The sequence below is a fragment of the Trachinotus anak genome, unplaced genomic scaffold (genome assembly GCF_046630095.1).
Source record: "Trachinotus anak isolate AG129_WGS33_773 ecotype Australia unplaced genomic scaffold, CSIRO_AGI_Tana_v1 ptg000002l, whole genome shotgun sequence".
NCBI lineage: Eukaryota > Metazoa > Chordata > Actinopteri > Carangiformes > Carangidae > Trachinotus > Trachinotus anak.
Window position 1 is genome coordinate 29035544 of NW_027273853.1, and position 19705 is coordinate 29055248.

A 19705-nucleotide genomic window follows, 5' to 3' on the forward strand; every position below is an offset into this window, starting at 1 on the left:
ACAGCTGGGTCCTGGAGACGCTGCTCTGTCCTCCTCTTCCTCCACACGATCCCTCATCTTCAGTCAGTCAGAGAGAAACCAGTGACACTCACAAACACGAGAATCATGACAAACAGTGTTCAAAGACTCACAGAACTACCACACACACACACACACACACACACACACACACACACACACACACACACGGGGAGAAACTGAACAGACACTTTGACAGTAAATTAATAACACTCTTGTATTAAAACTCACCTGCCTCAGCCTTCAGTTTCCCTCCGTCCAGCTTCAGTGGAGTCTGAACTCAGTGAACCCCACCCCCCCCCCCACCCCCCGGAGTTACAGGAAATCACCAGTCTGTGTCATGAAAGTCATATAATAATACATCTGTGTGTGTGTGTGTGCGTTTACCAGTGTGTGGTTGTTTAAATTAGTTGTAATTCCACCAGTCTGTTAGTTATAATTATGAACTTTATGCTTTTTACTGCTTACATCCGTCTCCGCCCCGCCGGGACGTCGTGGGACATAAATCAATGTGAGCGCCTCATTAGCTGTTTACAGTATTAAACTATAACTAAACCACTTTATAGGATGTGCAACCTTCACTCGTCATTTCAGTCGTTCAGCTTTAATCCAAACAATTAGAGAAGCTCTTCTGAAATTTCTTTGCCGCCACAATAACACGGGCTGACCGATAGCTCACCGCCCCGTCGGGTCGCACCGTGGTTCAAATCAAACACATCAGTTTTCAGCCTACGGCAGCCCGCACGGTCACAACCAAGCTAAAGGGGCGCGGAAACCGGAAACGGTCAACAGTCCGTCTCACCGGCTCCGGGGCCACAGGCCAGTCACCGTGGGACCTCGGGTGAAGCTGACGGGGTTGAGCTGCACCGCCGCCGGCTGCCCGCTGGGAGCGGGGCCCGTCCCGCCGTACCTGTCCGGTTCAAGCCTCCGCGTGTCGTTGCAGCGTTGCTCGGGATGACGTCAGCCCGCGTTAACCAGGTGTGGCCGCCAGGTGAGAGGATGTCTGGCGGCAGCGGCGACTTCAGGTGGACGGTGGTGGTCCTCACCTGCCAGCACAAAGACAGCGTCTACTCCTTCCAGAGAGGTGAGGCTATGGTTTATGGTTTATGGTTTATTGTTTATGGTTTATGGTTTATTGTTTATGGTTTATTATTTATGATTTATGGTTTATTGTTTATGGTTTATTATTTATTATTTATGGTTTATGATTTATTATTTATGGTTTATTATTTATTATTTATGGTTTATTGTTTATGGTTTATTATTTATGATTTATGGTTTATGGTTTATATTAATGCAGGGACAATAACACAGTTCTGCTGCCTCACCTCCGGGTCTGCAGACATGAGGACCATGTAAACCAGATCTGAAATGAGTAAAACTGACTGTGATCTGCTGTAACTTTATAACGACACTGTGGTTATTGTGGATCGTCACGTGACGGCTGATCCCAGATCTGCACAAATTAATTCCGTTCAAAAAACAGCAGCGTTGAATGTGTGTCTGTGTCCTGTTCAGCAGACTAACGCGGACTCATGTTGTACAGTGTGATCCTCTCAGTGTGTGTTTCCTGTGCTCACCTGGAGCCTGAACCCAGAAGTTTCACTGTTCACACCGAAGTGATCGTGTGTGTGTGTGTGTGTGTGTGTGTGTGTGTGTGTGTGTGTGTGTGTGTCTGTGTCTGTGTCTGTGTGTGTCTCTGTGTGTCTCTGTGTGTCTCTGTGTGTGTCTCTGTGTGTCTCTGTGTGTGTCTCTGTGTCTGTGTGTGTGTCTCTGTGTCTGTGTGTGTCTGTGTGTGTCTCTGTGTGTGTCTCTGTGTGTCTGTGTGTGTGTGTGTGTGTGTGTGTCTCTGTGTGTGTGTGTGTGTGTCTGTGTGTGTGTGTGTGTGTGTGTGTGTCTCTGTGTGTGTGTGTGTGTCTGTGTCTGTGTCTGTGTGTGTGTCTCTGTGTCTGTGTGTGTGTGTGTCTCTGTGTGTGTCTGTGTCTGTGTCTGTGTGTGTCTCTGTGTGTGTCTCTGTGTGTGTGTGTCTCTGTGTGTGTCTCTGTGTGTGTCTCTGTGTCTCTGTGTGTGTGTGTCTCTGTGTGTGTCTCTGTGTCTCTGTGTGTGTGTGTCTCTGTGTGTGTCTCTGTGTGTGTGTCTCTGTGTGTGTGTGTCTCTGTGTGTGTCTCTGTGTGTGTGTGTCTCTGTGTGTGTCTCTGTGTGTGTCTCTGTGTGTGTGTGTCAGAGCTGGAGTTACGGCAGCAGCGTGGCTCTCTCTGTGAGGGTGCGCTGGTTTTGACAGTGCGGGATCGCCAGGAGCCGCTGGGCAGCGGGGGGGCGACGCTGAACGCGCTGCTGGTTGCTGCTGAACACCTGAGCAACAGAGCCGGACACACTGTGAGTGACACCGCTCAGCATGGGGGGGGGGGACTGACAGGCAGTCAGGATGTACTGGTTACTGAGGCTGATCAGCTGGTCTGACTGGTCTGACTGGTCTGACTGACACAGTCTCCCTTGATGAAAATGTCGACTGGAAACAGGTTTGATCTGTGATTAGAAACCGTTTCTGTTAATCTCAAGGAAATAATAAATAATCGTGTTAATGCGATGATCATTCACATGAGCACACAGGGTTCCTGTAGGTCCTTGATATCCTCGAAGGCTTTGAGAAATAAAAAATCAAGACCTTGAAAGTTTTGTGCAAAAATAGAAAAGGACGTTTTTTGTTTTTTTTTTAACCATACATAATGAAATAATGACATGCTGCTGTCTGCGTCTCTGTTACTGTCCAGACTTTTGATGCAGGATCAGGTTGTTTGTTTATAGACAGAAATATGAGATGGAAATTACTTAATTACTTAATTTCCAGTTTGTAATTCTTTCTCATTCTCACTCGAGTCTTATATCTACGTTCACATGTTACAAAAGCCTGAGATTTGTATAGTTTTCCAAAATTTGAAAATGACTGAACTGAACTGGTGCATTTTGAATAAAGAAGTTTTATTTTCTGTGCTGTTTTCTTCAGGTGGTGACGGCCGACGTCCTGGATGATGCTCACATCCTCATCCTCCACACAGTGAGTCCAGCTGCTGTGGATTGTGTTCTGCAGATGTTTTCTGGCGTATTTCTCTGTGCTAACAGCTGTTTTTCTTTGTTATTTTCTTGCAGGGTCGGGACTTTCCCTGGAGCTCCTGCAGCAGAGCGTTCTGCTGGCTGCCTGGAGAAAAGCCTGACCATAAGGTCCAGGCTCCGGTCTGCTGTCTGGACCTGCTGCTGGACTGCCTCCGTACCCAGGTCTGCTCAGTCTTCATCACTGCTGACACAAAGAACTGCACATTTTATATTGTGATGATAAGCTTGTAAACACGAGACGATCAGGACTGCAGGAGGTGTCGGTTCAGTCGGTTTACTGTCACCTGCTGATTTTGTCCTCTTGACTCAGATCTGTCCCGGTTCTCCTCCTGGTGTCTGGGTCTGCAGCACCGACATGATCCTCACCATCCCTCCTGACTTTGGTTAGTGCCGTGAACTTTTACTGCACTGCACCTCAATCACTGCACACAGCTGGAGCACCACAGACTATAACTACATCAGTGGAGTAAGGAGTCATAGTAGCCGAGGTTTAGTTATAGTCCTGTTAACTGTTTATACTGTGGGCATTAAAAATACCTCTTTTCTTCTTCCATTCTCCATTTTAAAGTTTTATTTGGGAGTTTTTCCCTCTGTGAATCGAGGCTCTGAGGATGGAGGTTGTTTTTTATTGTTTACCTCGACAGAGTGTAGAATTATGTTAAAGACATTAAAGTGGATCGTCATGGTTGTACGATGGTGCCCTGCAGTTCTGCTGTTTATTCATATTTTGGTTAAATAAGCTCAGAATGGATAATTGGTGTTGTTCATTCAGAGTCCAACAGTCTGAGACACTCACCCACTCACCTGAGTGTGAAAGAGGTTTCACACTCAAACGTTATTTGATCTTATTTATCTTATTTGTAGTTTAGCTCGTTTGCAGAGCCCGTCCCAAGATGAACATTTATACACGGACACAAAACTCAACCACAAAATACAAACCTACTGCCAGGCAGCAACAGTCGCACAGCTGGAACCACAATCATCAGGTTCACTGTGTTAACTCACAAGAAACTGTGTGTGTGTGTGTTAGCTCTTTCCTGGGAGGGTTTCTCTGGTGTTCGGGTTCTGGCGTTACCAGGTGATGTCCCCTATGCAGCCAATCACGGAGTCTACCTGTGCGACAAACAGGTGCTCACTTTATTTACATCAGTATTGTGTTTTTTTAATTTTTATTTTATTTCATTTTGTTTATAGTTTCCTCTGTTTTACCCCAGAGTCACATTTTAAATTATTTAAGAGTGGGACTGAAGGTGCGTTTGTTTTGTCGCCCAGGGTCAGGTCAGGGACATCATCTACAAGGGAACAAAGGAGCAGATTCAACAAGCTGTGATGCCTGATGGGAAAGTGCCACTGGTGCGTCCAAGTAGTAAAATCAAACACACCTTTTGATCCTGATTCATCAGATTGATAAAGACAGACACTGACTGTGTTGACTCACTATGTTGACTTTCATTCTCTTAAAGGGCCAGTTCACTCAAAGGTTGTGTGTTGAATGAGATTTTTCTTTCAGCACCTGAACCTGAAACTGGTATGAGTCCCAGACAGGAAGCTCCTAAAACCTCAGCACACTAATCTAGAACAGATTTGATATGTTCCTCTTATTTTGGTGGAAAAGCTTCTGAAAGTGTTGAGGTCCCAGTCGAAATCTGATATTTAATCTGAGTTGATATTTAAATGTTAATACAAAAGAGTTTTATAGTTAAAATACAAACTCTATCCAGACTGATGTGGCCTGTGTGTCTGCAGGTGTCAGGTCCAGTCTTCTTCAGCAGGTCTGTGTCAGAGAAGTTGTTGCAGACTCACGTCACTCCTCCTCTGGACGGCTGCACCTACCTGGGCCTGGACTCTGGAGCTCCGCCCCTTCAGGTACCTGTCTTTACCAGTCTGTCCTGCTTCTGTCTGATCACACATGGCGTACATCCCAGTTCTTTTATTTGATCGCTGTCGTTCTCTGTCGCTGTCGCCCCTCAGATCTCTCTCTTCCTGGACGTGTTGAAGTGTCTCTGCTCAGATCTGACTCAGGATCAGTTTGTGAGTGAGGAGAGAGCCGGCTGCAGTTCGGCTGTTGGACCACAGGGGGCAACGGTGAGGGGCGGCAGGAAGGAGCTGTGGAGGATCCTCAGAGGGACTCCACTCAGACTGGGTGGGTGTCGCTCTGTTACATGTCGGTGAACTGGGTCTCCATTAAATCCTGCGAGGCTCTGATGATGTGTGAACACAGCGCCCCCTTGTGGACAGTGGTGGCTCTGTTGTCAGTGATATAAACCAGCTGATACCGGACTCAAACCAGCTGGTTTGTGTCCGGTATCAGCTGGTTTCAGTCCAGTATCAGCTGGTTTGTGTCCGGTATCAGCTGGTTTCAGTCTACAGCAGTAGACAGTTGATGAACAGTTGATTTCTCTTCTGAAGTTGTTTTGTACAAAAACGTCTTCATGTGACTTTTTTAGTGAGGATTGTATAAATGATTCCAGCAGGAAAATACTCGTTAAATCAGCTGACATGAGCATGGAAATGGACCTTTAGTGAAATTCTCTTTTCTCTGAGAGTCAGATGTTCAAACTGATCCAGAAGCAGAGGGAAACAGTTAGCTTAGCTCACTATCAATACTGGAAACAGTGGGACTCATCAGTGAAACGTGATATTATTTTTGCTTTGGGTCCTGTGATACGACCACGGACTTAATGAGTTTGAAGTTTTCCTAAACCAGTTAGTTCCAGATTAGTTTTAACCAGTCCGTCCTCCACATCTGTCTTTTGCTCTGTCCTCACAGTGTACGTCCCCGGCGGTCGCTACGACTACCTGACTGTTTCTGGAAAGCAGCACGTGGACCGACTGACCAGTGACGGGACAGATAAAAACACTCTCTCCCACATCCAGGTGACTTCCTGTTCCTCAGCATCCTGATTAAAAATGTCGTCCATCAGCTGCTCACAGTGATTTTCACTCACACGTCCTGTTTCCCTTCAGAGAGAGAGCGGGGTGAGTGACGGAGCTCGGGTGATCAACAGCGTCATGGAGGGGGACGTTGCCGTGGCGACTGGAGCAGTGGTGCAACACTGCCACCTACAGGTGAGGAGTTCAGCGGTGTGGCACCTTTAAGGTTTTGCTTTGACCAGCGTTGTGACCTCTGACCTCTGCACCAGGGTCCTCTGGACGTCCCCCGGGGTTGTTTACTGTCGGGTCTCCAGTCACCAACATCACAGAGCATCAGGCAGCTGAAACTGGTCGATGACGTCATCATCCAGGGACATCGCATCGAGCTGGGGGAGTTAAAGCTGAACGTCTACACAGCGATGGGAGCGCAGGACGACCTGGAGGTGCTCATTTATTCTGTTATTTATTCCTGTTTATATTTCCACATTTATTTTCTTATTCTTTTATCAATTTATTCTTTTTTATGGCACTTCTCTGACTCCATAAGAGGAGAGGCAGATATCAAGAGAAGACACAAGATGAACAAGCAAAGAAAGAAAAAGTAAAAGGATCAAAATCAAAAGAGAAAGTTCAGGACCAAAAACTGAATGTTTGTAATATTCTGATCAAACTGATATTTTATGTTGTTCAATATATTTGAGTCATCTCATATGAAAGAGCATCACCAGCTTCCAAACTGAGAAACCAGAGGACTGAGAGGTGAAGGTGACCTCTGACCTCCTCCTCCTCTTCCTCCTCAGGTCTCCTCCGATGACAGTGACGCCTCCTTCCTCAACCAGAGGTGGAGCCTCTTCTACAGCAGGACAGGAGTTCAGTAAGTTCTCTGTTGAAATGTTGGAGGATGAGGAGCAGAGCAGGTCATGTTCAGGTCAGGAACGCTCCCCTCTCCTCTCCTCTCCTCTCCCCTCTCGTCTCCTCTCTCCTCTCTCCTCTTGTCTCCCCTCTCCTCTCCTCTCCTCTCTCCTCTCTCCTCTCTCCTCTCGTCTCCCTTCTCCTCTCCTCTCTCCTCTCTCCTCTCTCCTCTCCTCTCCTCTCCTCTCCTCTCCTCTCTCCTCTCGTCTCCCTTCTCCTCTCCTCTCTCCTCTCTCCTCTCTCCTCTCCTCTCCTCTCCTCTCCTCTCCTCTCCTCCTCTCTCCTCTCTCCTCTCGTCTCCCTTCTCCTCTCCTCTCCTCTCTCCTTTCCTCTCCTCTCTTCTCCTCTCCTCTCCTCTCCTCTCCTCTCCTCTCCTCTCCTCTCCTCTCCTCTCCTCTCTCCTTTCCTCTCCTCTCTTCTCCTCTCTTCTCCTCTCCTCTGCTCTCCTCTCTCCTTTCCTCTCCTCTCTCCTTTCCTCTCCTTTCCTCTCCTCTCCTCTCTCTTCTCCTCTCCTCTCCTCTCCTCTCCTCTCCTCTCTCCTTTCCTCTCCTCTCAGGCCGGAGGAGCTGTGGGTCAGAGGAGAACGGCGCTCCCTCCTGGAGGCTCGTCTCTTCCCGGTGCTCCACCCCAGAGGAGGTGCTGTGGGTCTGGAGGAGGGTGTCGGCTGGCTGCTGGGGGGAGGCGGCTGCCCACAGAGGTGGAGGGAGGCATGGAGGCTGTCGTTGAGGGAGGTGCTGTCACTCACCCACCAGGAGGCGGAGCTGCAGTGGAGGGAGGAGCTACTGTTCCTGGTGGGGAGGAGGAGAGTGTTTGACGCCCTGATGAGTCGGACAGACGTCTGCCTGCTGCCTTGCTTCAGGGCGGCGGTGCTGGGAGGCCAGCAGGGGGCGCTGCTGGAGACACTGGACAATAGTGAGTCAGCCATCTTTATTCACAGTCTGAGCAGCAGCTTTAAGATCCTGATCAACTCGTCAGCTCGCTCTTTTTTCAGTTGCAGCAGGGAGCAGGGAGCAGGGGGCGGAGCCGGGTGCAGAGCTGGGCGTAGCCGCTCGCTGCCTCTCATGTATCGCTGATGTGCTGGTGTGTATGGCGGGGGGGAGGGGAGGTCTGAGGAGTGGACCTGCAGCTAATGAGGCCTGGAGCTCCGCCTACTTCCTGTTGGAGGAGGGTAACCTGAGGGGCGGAGTCCACGCCCTGGCTACACAGAGAGTTGATTGGCTCAGCAGGTGAGCGTCATTCTCTGGGTTTAACTTGGTGTTTTCCCATTGGTCAGTGGATGATGACCCGTGTTTCCTGTGACTGCCCCCCACAGGCCAGACCTGCTGGTCCGGGCGGCACGGCACTACGAGGGCGCCGGACAGGTGCTGCTGCGACAGGCTGTGATGTCATCGCAGAGGTTCATCTCCATTGGTCAGGGTGAAGTTCCACCCCTTGAGGAGTGGCAAGAAGTGGAGTGTCCAGCCAGACTGGACTTGGCAGGTGAGACGGATGTGATCACTTCCTGTTCAGGTACAAGAAAAGAGAGAAGGAACAGGAGCAGGTGAGACTCTGACCTCCGCCAGCGGCCGCACGTCTGCGTCGTTAGTTAGTTCTGTGGTGTTTGACCTGCTCCGGGATTATTTATCATCACGGTGTCTTCATGTCGAGACCCATGATGAGTGGTTTGTCTTTAACCCTTTCATGTGAGGGAACAGTTGAACCTCGCTGACCCCTGAAAACACACATTCAGCCTCCTCTGTGTGTTGCAGGCGGGTGGAGCGACACCCCTCCCATCGCCTTCGAGCACGGCGGCTCTGTGACCAACGCCGCAGTGAGGGTCGATGGGAAGCGTCCTATTGGTGCCAGAGCCCGACGCATCGCAGAGCCCCGCCTCCTGCTGGTCAGCCACACCGGAGGGCGGGAAAGTGGGGTTTCCACGGAGACGGTGTGTGATAGCCTGGACGACCTGAGGGATTACTGTCAACCTCACGCACCTGGTAGGAGACAGGACAGAAAGTGTTCAGACTGTTGATGAACACGTGAAGAAAAGCTGTGTTTTTACTGATTTCAGTCACAGTTACATTTTACTGGTGGAACTTCTTTACTTTGACTTTGTAGATTTTTGAATGCAGGACTTTTACTTGTTAACTTGTTTATGAGTTCATCCTCTTCTATTGGTCTTCATTGGATTTGACCAAACGATTTCATGACTAAATTAATTTGCTGTTTGCAGAGATTCTTCTTTTTTCAAAGTAAAAGTCTGTCACTTCCTGTTATTAGAGCTCAGTGAACCTTTTATTTATGTCACACACAGTAAATTATTCTGTAAAAACCTTTTATATCCACAGAACTGAAATGTTCCCTCATAGCTCCACCTCCTCCTCAGCCTCTCCACCCGCTGTGTGTTTAAACATGTTTCATTCAGTCCTCTGTGTTAATATTAACCCCAACCTGTGTGTGTGTGTGCGTTACAGGAGCCCTGCTGAAGGCGGTGTGTGTGTGCAGCGGCCTGGTTTCCCTCTCCTCCCAGCATTCTCTGAGGCATCAGCTGATGCAGAGGTGGGGGGGAGGGGTGGAGCTCCACAGCTGGTCAGTGCTGCCCACAGGATCTGGACTGGGTGAGAAACCAACAACACACACAACACACACACAAACAAATAGACTTTAAAACGGTGAATAAAAGAAAATCCAGCTGTTCCTCAGATACTCTGCTAATGAAATGACATCCTCAGTGGATGAATGAAGCTTCACTGATCTCTGAGCTTCACATAAAAAACTACGTCGACTGCAAAAGAACATGTTCAACAAAACAGGAAAACTATATCAAGAAGAAACAAGACAGAAACAAAAATGTATGTATCAATAAACTGCACGACCAAAATACACCAAAACTACATCTACTACAAAAAAACTGCAAAAAAAACTTTATTTACAAAATACCACGAACGGCTCCAGCAGACTTCGGCCTTTATCACCTTTAAATACATCTTCTACAAGAGCAACATTAATGATATATTAATTATGTTAATATTAATGTTTTTATTGTGCAGTGAAACAAGATCAAGATCCTGAAAATCAAATGAATTCAGTTTGATAAAGTTTAACTGTGGCTCCATTAAAGTTCATCAGAGTGTGACCTCTTCTTGTCCTGCAGGCACCAGCAGTATCCTGGCGGGGGCGCTGTTGGCTGCAGTCTACAGATGCACTGGTCGAACCTACAGCACAGACTCGCTCATCCACGCCATCCTGTACCTGGAGCAGATACTCACCACAGGTCTGTGGCCCTGGGATGTGAAGGCAGCTTATATCTTCTCCTTCTCTGGTTCCTCGTTTCCTCGTCTCCTTCCAGTTCCTCTAGCAGGAGACCAGTATCAGAGAACCAGGACTGGACTGGATCAGGAGGAACCAAACCCTGTCTGCTGCCTGTCTTTGTTTGGACTGAACTCTTCTTCTTCCTTTTCTCTCCAGGTGGAGGCTGGCAGGATCAGGTGGGGGGTCTGGTGGGCGGAGTAAAGGTGGGTCGTTCCAGGCCGTCTTTGCCCCTGCAGGTAGAAGTGGAACGTCTCAGTCCTCCAGAGGACTTCCTGGTTTCTCTGGACCAGCACCTCTTGCTGGTGTACACCGGCAAAACCCGTCTGGCTCGAAACCTGCTGCAGGTTGGTGTCTGTCTGCGTTTCCATGGAGACTAACCCGTCTAAAAGCAGGTCATTAAACTCGTCAACCAGAAGAAGTTTGTTTAACTGGATGGTTTGAACCTTCAATGATCTTTTCAGAGGATATTGATATTATATATTTATTATTATTGAACAGGTAGCAGAGAACCTGTTGGAACGAGTGGTTCTGGTTTCTTACTGTGGAGAATGAAAACAGATTATTTTAGTGACTGTGTTGTTTAGTGACTCATCAGACTGGCTCAGTGGCTGCAGTTTATACTTGTATTCACTTTCAGTCAGACTGTTTAAAACACTTAGAGTTGATAAATAGAGTCAAAACTTTTTTTTGTTAGAATAATAATTAATGGGACTCAGTTGAAGTTATAAAGGTTTGAGCTTAACCTCTGTGGTGTCATTATCAAAGTGGATTGATTGATGTCAGTTGATTCGTGCGAATGATTGTTAAATCTCCTGGGAAGGGATGAAAGGACGGCGTTGTAGCTGGGGGGCAGGTGGTGTCTTAGACCTCCTCCTCTGTGTTGGGATGGTTTCTCTACTTTAACACATGGGTCAACACAGGAGGACCAACAAGACTCAGCAGTTTACCTACACCTGAAGGATGAGGGACACTCCGTCCATAACAACCAGACACATATTTTAGACAGGGAGGACAGGTGGTTTGAAGGGAGGGAAGGAGGCCATCCCCACACAGAGGAAGAGGTCTAAACCCCCGTTTCCACAGGTAAAAATATGGGCTGACCTCCGGTGTTTGTCGGCATTGGAAAAGGGTACAATCAGTATTCTCTCCTGGGTCAAATGACTCTGCAGCAGACGCTGGTATTTACTGGCTCTGATCAGCACTGATGTAAAAACAACACCCGTATGAAGACGCTGATGTTTTGCCCCTTCTCCTGCGGTGATGTTCAGGACACACAGACACTATAAACACACCTGTCACCTGCCCAGCACGGTGCTGTTGCACCACAAACACCACAGCTACACTGCGCTAGGGGATGAAAGAGTGACCTGAAATAAGTTTCAAAAACACACAATCACACACGGAGGCTCTGACACTTTCACAGCGCCACCAACCCGGGGATGAGACGTGACGGATCTGTTACCTTTCTGCATGGCGGCTGGCAGCTCACTCTTTCTCCACTGTCTGTACCTGTCCTCCACTTACAACACCATCCATTCATCCCTCCTTCACAACCGTTCACACTTGGCCTCATGTGACTCCAACAACTGAACTAACGAACCAAGTGACGTCAGCGACTGGATCTCCTCACCTGTCAGTCACAACTGAAGAAGCCTTCAAGTCCAGTTTCCCTCCTTTAGCTTTTGTTTGCAGTTGCTGCTGTTGAAGATGAGACGGTGAAGATGTGTAACAGTGAAACTCTGTGTGCAGGATGTGGTGCGTAGCTGGTACAGCCGTCTGCCCTCGATGGTCCAGAACGCCCAGCAGCTGGTGGCCAACTCCGAGGAATGTGCCAGAGCGTGTTCAGAGGGTGAGACGATCACCATGACAACAGTTAGATTAACAGTGTGCAACAACGTCAATACACAACAAACACATGAATAAACACACAACAACTGTCCACATGCTGCACAATGACTTTAAGTGTAGCCTCAGTTTATCTCTGTAAAAACATGGAGGTTAGAACTTCTTCCAGATACAACAGAAAACGACACAAAGATAGAAGTCACAACCATTCTTCTACACTGGTCAGTATATAGCTGTTAATGCTAACGTTAGCACCAAAAAGTTACATATAGCACCTTTAAAGGCTGTAACTCAGTGCAGCTCTGCAAATGATATAAAATGATGAATCATTAAATGGTTTCAAGTTTGTTGTTTCCAGTGAAGCTCAGGTCTTCGTTCAGTCTGTTTCAGGTAGTCTTATCCTACATTTCCCAGGAGCACTTTCACCAACACTCAGGTAGTGACCTCCCTCCCTGTCCCCAGGCTCTCTGTCCAGGCTGGGTCAGTGTCTGGACCGCTCGTGGCAGCAGAAGAAGCTGATGGCTCCTGGCTGTGAACCGGCCTCTGTGAGGACCATGATGGAGGCTCTGAGGCCACTGGTCCTGGGTCAGAGTCTGGCCGGGGCCGGAGGGGGCGGCTTCCTCTACCTGCTGACCCGGGAGCCTCGACAGCGGCAGGCGGTGCTGCAGGTCCTCAGCAACACACCGGTACGTAGAACGTTCTGGGTTTATTAGTACAGAACCTGGCCTCCAGTGAAGTCTTAGGTTTCCTCCATGTTTATTATTTTAATAGGAAAAAAAATCTACAGACAAACAACTGAACCTCAGGTTCTAATGATTTTAAATCAGAGTTCTATTGTTTTTTTTAAATCAACCATCAAAACACATAAGTGCCCCCCCCCCCGGACTGACAGTGTTGTGTTGGACGTGTTACTGTTAGTCAGTGTTTGGTTGATTAGTTACCATCATGATAACTGGTGTGTTTCAGGGTCTGGGAGACTTCAGTGTTCACTCAGTGGAGCTGGACCTGGACGGGATCACAGTCCTACCAGCATCCTGAGGACGGACACACGCACACACGCACACAGGCTAAAACACACTTGAACGAAAGCCTTTAAATGTCATTGAAGTGTGAAACAGCTTTATGTTTTTATACTAGTGTGTGTGAGACGATGACGAGGAAACGGTGTGAAAGAAAGAAAATATCAACCTAAGATCTGATGACATCTCAGTGTTGTGTTCATGACTTGGAAAAACAAATGCAGTCACTGCAGGTTTAAAGGATCAGTTCCCATTTTTACGTCTGTCTTAAAACCACCCTCACATGTCCACAGGTATAATATCAGCTGTAAACTGACTTTGAAGAGACCTGCAGATGGTTCACACTCAAAAAAAACAAGAAATTCCACAATTTCCACTTCTTTCAATACAGCGACACACACACACACACACACACACACTCATGAGTCATTGGACAGACAGCACGAAAGGTTACAGCGACCAAAAGCTCCTGATTGGACGTGAGCATGTGACTCCTGTAAAAATGGGACGCTGTCCTTTAAGAACACTGTTTTTATTAGAGCCTTTATTAATCAACAATTAATAATTAAAAACTTAAGGTCTTTCTTTTGAAATCTTCAGTTTAACCTTTTCATGAACACTTCATCTTGATTTTATGGAAAAAGACATTTAAGGAACGTAATCGTGTTTTGGTTGTTTGTATTTCAGATTTAATAATGAATGTAAATGATGGGACAGTGTTGATCTTTGTCATTCAGACACTTTAAAGTGAGACAACAGGACGTGATGTAATAATGATGGAGATGGCACAACTTCCTGTTTGTAGACATAGATCTGTAAAACACAGATATGCAGTTTCTCCATCTCCACACAGGATCTCAGCCAGAGTCACCATCAGGGTCCTGGTCTCCTTCTCCCTGATGACTCAGTTAGTCCAGGTCCAGGTCTGGAAGAGTCCTGGTTGTTCTTGATGTCTTCATGTCAGAGTGATGGAGACCACTGAGCTCTGAGCTCTGCAGCAGCTCCTTCCTCCTCATAGAGACAGGTGTGTGTCCAATCAGCTGATTCACCACAGGTGGACTCCAGTCCAGGTGTAGAAACATCTCAGAGATGATCATAGAAATCGAGGAAGCTGAGCTCAGGATTTATTTAATGATACAAGAGTCATAGCAAAGTGTCTGAATACTTATGTCAATGTGATTTTTCAGTTTTCTTTCTAATAAATTTGGAAAGATTTTCTCAAACTCAGTTTTGGCTTTCTCGTGATGATGATGATGTGTGAAGCTTGACAAGAGAAAAAATGAGTGTCAATGATTTTAGCATGAAAACAGTGAAGGGGTCTGAAGACTTTCTGGACACACTGTCACATCTGTAAAGAATTCATTCTGAATCTTTTGAAGAGACGTTTATTTTTCGATCAGAACATGAAAAAAAGAATGAAAAAGGAATAATTTGAACACATATCTGGAGCCTTAATTATAACTCTGTTGTTATTTTGACTCTTCCTTCATCCTCAGACTCTTGATTATTCTTTGATAAATTATTCAATATACAAATGTGTCCATGATTAAGACATTCAGTCTAATTCTTCCTTGGTCTGATGATCTGCAGCTAAAAAAAAAGTAAACAATGACACAGAATTGCAAAATAATGTTTTTTGCAGTTTTTAAACATTTGGTACCAATTACTTACTTAAAGAGAAATGGGTTATTGTTATCTGATTAATCATCATGTAATTAATCATTATCTGATTAACTCATGAATTCAGGGTTAATGAATCGTACAAACCAGCTTCTCCTTCTGTAGTTCAGTATTTTGTGTCCTGATGTCATGAGGAAGTTTAATTTTGGCACCAAATCTATCAGGAAGCTTCCTCTCATCAGTCCATCAGTTTGAGTCTTTATTTCCCAGCGACCACAGACAGCTGGTCTCTGATTCGTCCCAGTCCGTCCAGTATGGTGTCCAGAGACTCGCGGCTCAGCTCCACTGTTACCGTGGAAACCGACTCACTGCCTACTGACGGACATGGATCCTCCATCTGAAACCAACACATCAAACGTGAGATTTTAACACATCATGTGACAGATGCACCCGATGATGTGATTGGATGATGGTAACACTACAGAGAAAGAATGAATGCACCAGCAGCCAATCAGGAAACTGTTCAATTGTCAGATGACACAGTTCACACTGATGACACAGTCAGCTGCAGGGTGTCACTGTATTTTCACTCTGCTATCGGGTCATCCCCACTGCATTTTCTTTGTAGACTTAGGCTCTGTGGTGTCAGATCAAAAGTGATGTTCTCTTCTACCAGGCAGCGTTCAAGAGCACTGATCAGTTCTACTTAAGTCCCGAAGAGGCCACTTGATGAAAACCATCCTGAAAATCATGGCTGTTAAAAATCACCTGTTCCTCCTGCTGCTGATCTCTGAACAGTTTTTCACCAAATAAGCTTAAAAAACAGTAAAGACCAGAGGGACAGAACTGAGCCACAGGCTGCATCAAGAAGTGAACTCCTTCCCTCTCAGAGTCATAATTCAGATCTGAACACACACAGATATTTATAGATATTTGTAGATATAATGTGACTTAAAGGTCCAGAGGAGATAATTATCTCTCAAACCAGAGAAACAGAGGCTGCAGAACTTCACTGAGAATCTCCTGTTTTTCAGTTTCCTTCAGTGTCACAGTGAAACAGTCTGAACATCATGAGTCACTGCAGAGAGGAACTGATCACAGCTGATCACAGCTGATTCAGCTGCTGGTGATGTTTGACTGCATGGGAACAAATACAGGCTCGGGTACAACCTCAGACCTCAGACTTGGAATTCATGGCTGGGCTGTTGTATTTGACGGATGTGGTTCTGGTTCGGACCCACCTTGAGTTGGACCAGGCAGGTCGGGACTGACATACGGCTGACTGAGTCTGAACCAGTCACCATGTCGACTCTCCAGTCCAGCTCCTTCAACTGAGGCAGAGAGACTACACACACACACACACACACACACACACAGTTTAGAGCCTTACCACACACACAGCAGTAGATACAGTAGATAATGAATGAATCTGAACTCTACTCACTCTGATCACTGACAGCTTCTGTCCTCCATGTTGGACTGAAAAACATGAGAGGAAGTGATGTCATCAGTGACATCAGTTGACATTTTAAGCTGTTTTTAGGGTTTTATCATGATGATGTTTTCTTTCTCTGAGACAGTTTCTTACACAGCTGGAGCTGCAGCTTCTTTACTGAGGAGTCAGATAAAGTCTGTTTTTGCTGAATGGTTTAAACAAATTAATAAATAATTATCTCAGGAAAAAGATGTAGAGAAAGAAATAAAACTGAATAAAAATATTCCTAATTTTTAAATTAAAAAAATTCTGTTGTAATTATGTTTATTTATGATCAGTCATAATCAATCATAATTTCGACTGTAACTATTTATATCATATGCCCAGATTAGTTTTGTTGGCCCTTCTTCACTGAGTTACTGCAGTATCAATAATGATAATAATAGAAAAAACAGTATTTTTTTTAAGGAAATGGAACATTATATAGTCACTATCTCAGACACATTTTTATCTAGATTACTACCCCCCCACCCCCCCCCCACCCCCATGTTTATCTTCTTTTAACTCAGTTAATAAATCAATAAAAAGTCTTCTTAGTTAGTTATTTCTTCTGGTTTTGGATCATGTTGCTGTTGCTTTGTCAGAAATGGATTAAATCAAGAAAGAACATTTCTGACTTGGAGGGTCTGGAGCATATCCCAGCATGCATCTGCTTAGAAAAATGATTTCATGTTCTCGCAATATTGTTTCATATTTATGATACTGTTTTGATCCAGAGCTTCCAGAGAAACAGAAATCATGTGCTGCGTGTTATTATTCGGGGGTTTTGAGACTTTACTGAAACCTTCTGGGTGTCGTGTGGGGAGAGTTTTCGGGAACTGACCTGTTCTCCAGCAGGATCTTGGTGATCAGGTTCTTCAGACTGGAGTGGAAAGAGTCTGGGAAGAGGGCGAGGATCTGCTCTGGAGAGCTGAGGTTGTAGAAGAGGACGTGATGAGACAGGACGTGGAGAGACTGGACCAGCTGGAGAGAGACAACCTGGTCAGCTTCAAACTGGAAACTCAGTCCGTTTGTTCTTGAGTCCAACATCTCTACATTTTATTCTATGGATTAATGAACATCCACCAAGACGTCAAACCACCAGTTTGACGTCTTGACGTCAACTTTGTTTCATTTTCATCAGTCACAGATAAATGGGTGAAAATGAGTGGAACTGTGTATGAAACAATTACTCAGTTTTTTGTCTTGTTTTTAGAGGGTAAGACTCTTTGAGCTGATTTCCTGTCACATATACTCCCCAGGGGCAGTGCAGAGGTGTTACCTGTGCAGCCTGGGCTGCTGGGATGCTCAGTGTTGCTGCTGTGGCCTCAGTGAGCCGGCGGCTTGGAGCTCTGTGACTCTGAACGCAAACGTCTCTCACTGCATCTTTAGACGGAGCCTGAAAAGACACAGAGTTGACAACAAGGATCAAAACTGATGATTTCAGACATTTGTCCAGTACCAAAGTATTTAGGACCTGCACAAAAATTACTCTGATATGTATTTTTTCTTTTTACTGAATGCAATTTATTCTGAAATTTCTTACAAGAGCAGCAAAGGCTTCCTTTTCTTTTCCTTCCATTTTCTGGTGGATATTGTGAAATTTGTGCTATTTCCAATTTAACTTTAAAACAGGACGTCATTTTAAATTCTTACTGCACTTTACTGTGGTACCAATTTAACATTGTGCTCTTGTTTCGAGATATCGGGGGAGGAACTAGAAACTAACAAACAGGTTGACAGGCTGATGGTAACTCCTCTGGCGTATTCAGCGGCGTGTTCAAGGAACATTTCACTTCATAAACCGAGGGTTTAAAATAAAGGATATTACGGATCAATACATCTATAATCCAGCTGTGATACACCAGTGATCGATACCTTCAAAAGAAGCTGTAAGTTGGTAAAATCTTCGGTGGAAACAGTGGCAGCCATGTCGCCATGTGACGTTAACGAAGTCATGTGACAGAGATGCCGCTACTGCTCATGGGAAATGAAGTTCAGCCAACAAACAAACAAAAGAATGAAAAAAGATCAACACGAGAAAACGAGATCAGACTTTGTTGAAGCGGGAACAGTGACGAGAAACAGGAAATAAAATGAACACAAACAATTAGATATAATTGAAGATGGTAAATAAAAGCGTGTGTATATAAACCACAGACTGTAACAAGAAACGGTTCCGGTCGCTGTAACTAATATCTCCTTCATGACACCTGTACAGGAGTGGATTTATCTATAACTCACCTGTTTACATTTCATTCAGCCGAATTGAAGGCGGGGCCGCTGAGAGTGACAGGTGGGTGACGTCACAGTTGGCTCGGTGTCCAATGGTTGGCCTCGGCCATGTCCGCGGGTCGGCGGCTCCTGGAGGATTTTACCTGTGAATATCAGACAGGTGACGTGTCTGTGAGAGTTTACCTCAGAGGTTTCGACTGTACTTTCCATTTCCGATGTTTTATACTTTAGAGTGAAATGGAAAATGTTTTGAATAATAAGGTAAAAAAACAGTATATAAGTATGTTCTATGAATAATGTGCATTATGTTATTGGATCTTAATTGTTGTTCTACAACCCTGTTTCCAGAAAAGTTGGGACACTGTAAAATGTAAATAAACAGAATCAAACGATTTGAAAATCATGTGAACCCATTTTAACTGAAAATAGAACAAAGACAACATATCAAAGGTTGAAACTGAGAAATTTTATAGTTTTATGAAAAATGCCCACTTTGAAATTGATGCAGCAACACGTTTCACAAAGTTGGGACCGGGTGATGTTTCCCACTGTGTTCATCAGCTCTTCTTTTAACAACACTAAAGGTTCGGGAGCTGAGGAGATCAGCTGCTGGAGGTTTGACAGTGAAATGTCCCGTTCTTGTCTGATACAGGATTTCAGCTCCTCAACAGTTCAGAGTCTCCAGAGTCATATTTTCAGTTTCATGATGCTCCAGATGTTTTCAGTGGGTTCAGGTCTGGACTGCAGACAGGACAGTTTAGTGTCTGGACTCTTCTACTAAAGAGCCATGCTGCTGTAATACACTCAGAATGTGGTTTGGTGTTGCCTGGCTGAAATATGCAAGGACGTCTGGATGGCAGCATATGTTGCTCTAAAACCTGTATATACCGTTCAGCATTAATGGAGCCTTCCCAGATGTGCAGGCTGCCCAAGCCATGGGCACTAATGCCCCCCCCACACCATCATGGTTGCTGACTTTGAACTGTGTAATAACAAGCTGGATGGTCCCTCTCCTCTGTAGCCTGGAGGATGAGGTATCCATGATTTCCAAAAACAATTTGAAATTTTGATTCATCAGACCACGGGACAGTTTTCCATTTCTCCTCAGATCATCTTTAATGAGCTCGGGCCCAGAGAAGTCGGACACGTTTCTGGATCATGCTTAGATTGGTTTCTTCTTTGCATAGTAGAGTTTCAACCTGCATTTGTGGATCAAGGGATGAACTGTGTTCACAGACAGAGGTTTTCAGAAGTGTTCCTGAGCCCATGCAGTGATTTCCACTATGGAATCCAGTCCTGGTTTTCA

The 19705-nt window shown here is 45.7% G+C and overlaps 2 protein-coding genes across 5 annotated transcripts; one reads left to right on the forward strand and one right to left on the reverse strand.

Annotated features, from left to right (window-relative positions):
* The first annotated feature begins 409 nt into the window (after positions 1–409).
* LOC139607862 (L-fucose kinase) lies at positions 410–14297 on the forward strand. The gene is made up of 23 exons (XM_071461130.1): positions 410–1102; positions 2243–2394; positions 3023–3073; positions 3166–3291; positions 3440–3512; positions 4160–4257; positions 4402–4482; positions 4876–4995; positions 5101–5272; positions 5900–6006; positions 6097–6198; positions 6273–6446; positions 6804–6877; positions 7472–7827; positions 7907–8141; positions 8228–8394; positions 8664–8891; positions 9369–9512; positions 10049–10168; positions 10363–10550; positions 11956–12055; positions 12514–12737; positions 13018–14297. Exons 1-23 carry the CDS (start codon positions 973–975, stop codon positions 13087–13089), a joined length of 3294 nt encoding a protein of 1097 aa, XP_071317231.1. The 5' UTR covers positions 410–972; the 3' UTR covers positions 13090–14297.
* A 142-nt stretch (positions 14298–14439) lies between these two features.
* On the reverse strand, positions 14440–18427 carry commd9 (COMM domain containing 9). Of its 4 annotated transcripts, none has more exons than XR_011684927.1 (7): positions 18043–18179; positions 17447–17563; positions 17009–17148; positions 16135–16169; positions 15932–16035; positions 14838–15087; positions 14440–14660 (listed from the first exon to the last, which is right to left on the reverse strand). XR_011684927.1 is itself a non-coding variant. In XM_071461343.1 (7 exons), exons 2-7 carry the CDS (start codon positions 18121–18123, stop codon positions 14950–14952), a joined length of 615 nt encoding a protein of 204 aa, XP_071317444.1. In that variant the 5' UTR covers positions 18124–18141; positions 18409–18427; the 3' UTR covers positions 14440–14949. The 4 variants fall into 4 exon arrangements, 2 of the variants coding, with proteins under 2 accessions (XP_071317444.1, XP_071317437.1); XM_071461343.1 differs by adding an exon at positions 18409–18427 and having other exon boundaries at positions 14440–15087; positions 18043–18141; XR_011684928.1 differs by having other exon boundaries at positions 14440–15458; positions 15515–16035; positions 18043–18188.
* Between the last annotated feature and the right edge of the window lie 1278 nt (positions 18428–19705).

Bases quoted from the DNA above. Each gene is read 5' to 3' on its own strand.
- commd9 (XM_071461343.1), bottom strand. From the start codon at position 18,123: ATGACTTCGTTAACGTCACATGGCGACATGGCTGCCACTGTTTCCACC. The intron at 17,564-18,042 runs GTATCGATCACT...GTGTCTTTTCAG, and splicing joins ACTTACAGCTTCTTTTGAAG to GCTCCGTCTAAAGATGCAGT. The intron at 17,149-17,446 runs GTAACACCTCTG...GTCTCTCTCCAG, and splicing joins CAGCAGCCCAGGCTGCACAG to CTGGTCCAGTCTCTCCACGT.
- LOC139607862 (XM_071461130.1), top strand. From the start codon at position 973: ATGACGTCAGCCCGCGTTAACCAGGTGTGGCCGCCAGGTGAGAGGATG. The intron at 3,513-4,159 runs GTTAGTGCCGTG...TGTGTGTGTTAG, and splicing joins CACCATCCCTCCTGACTTTG to CTCTTTCCTGGGAGGGTTTC. The intron at 8,142-8,227 runs GTGAGCGTCATT...TGCCCCCCACAG, and splicing joins AGAGTTGATTGGCTCAGCAG to GCCAGACCTGCTGGTCCGGG.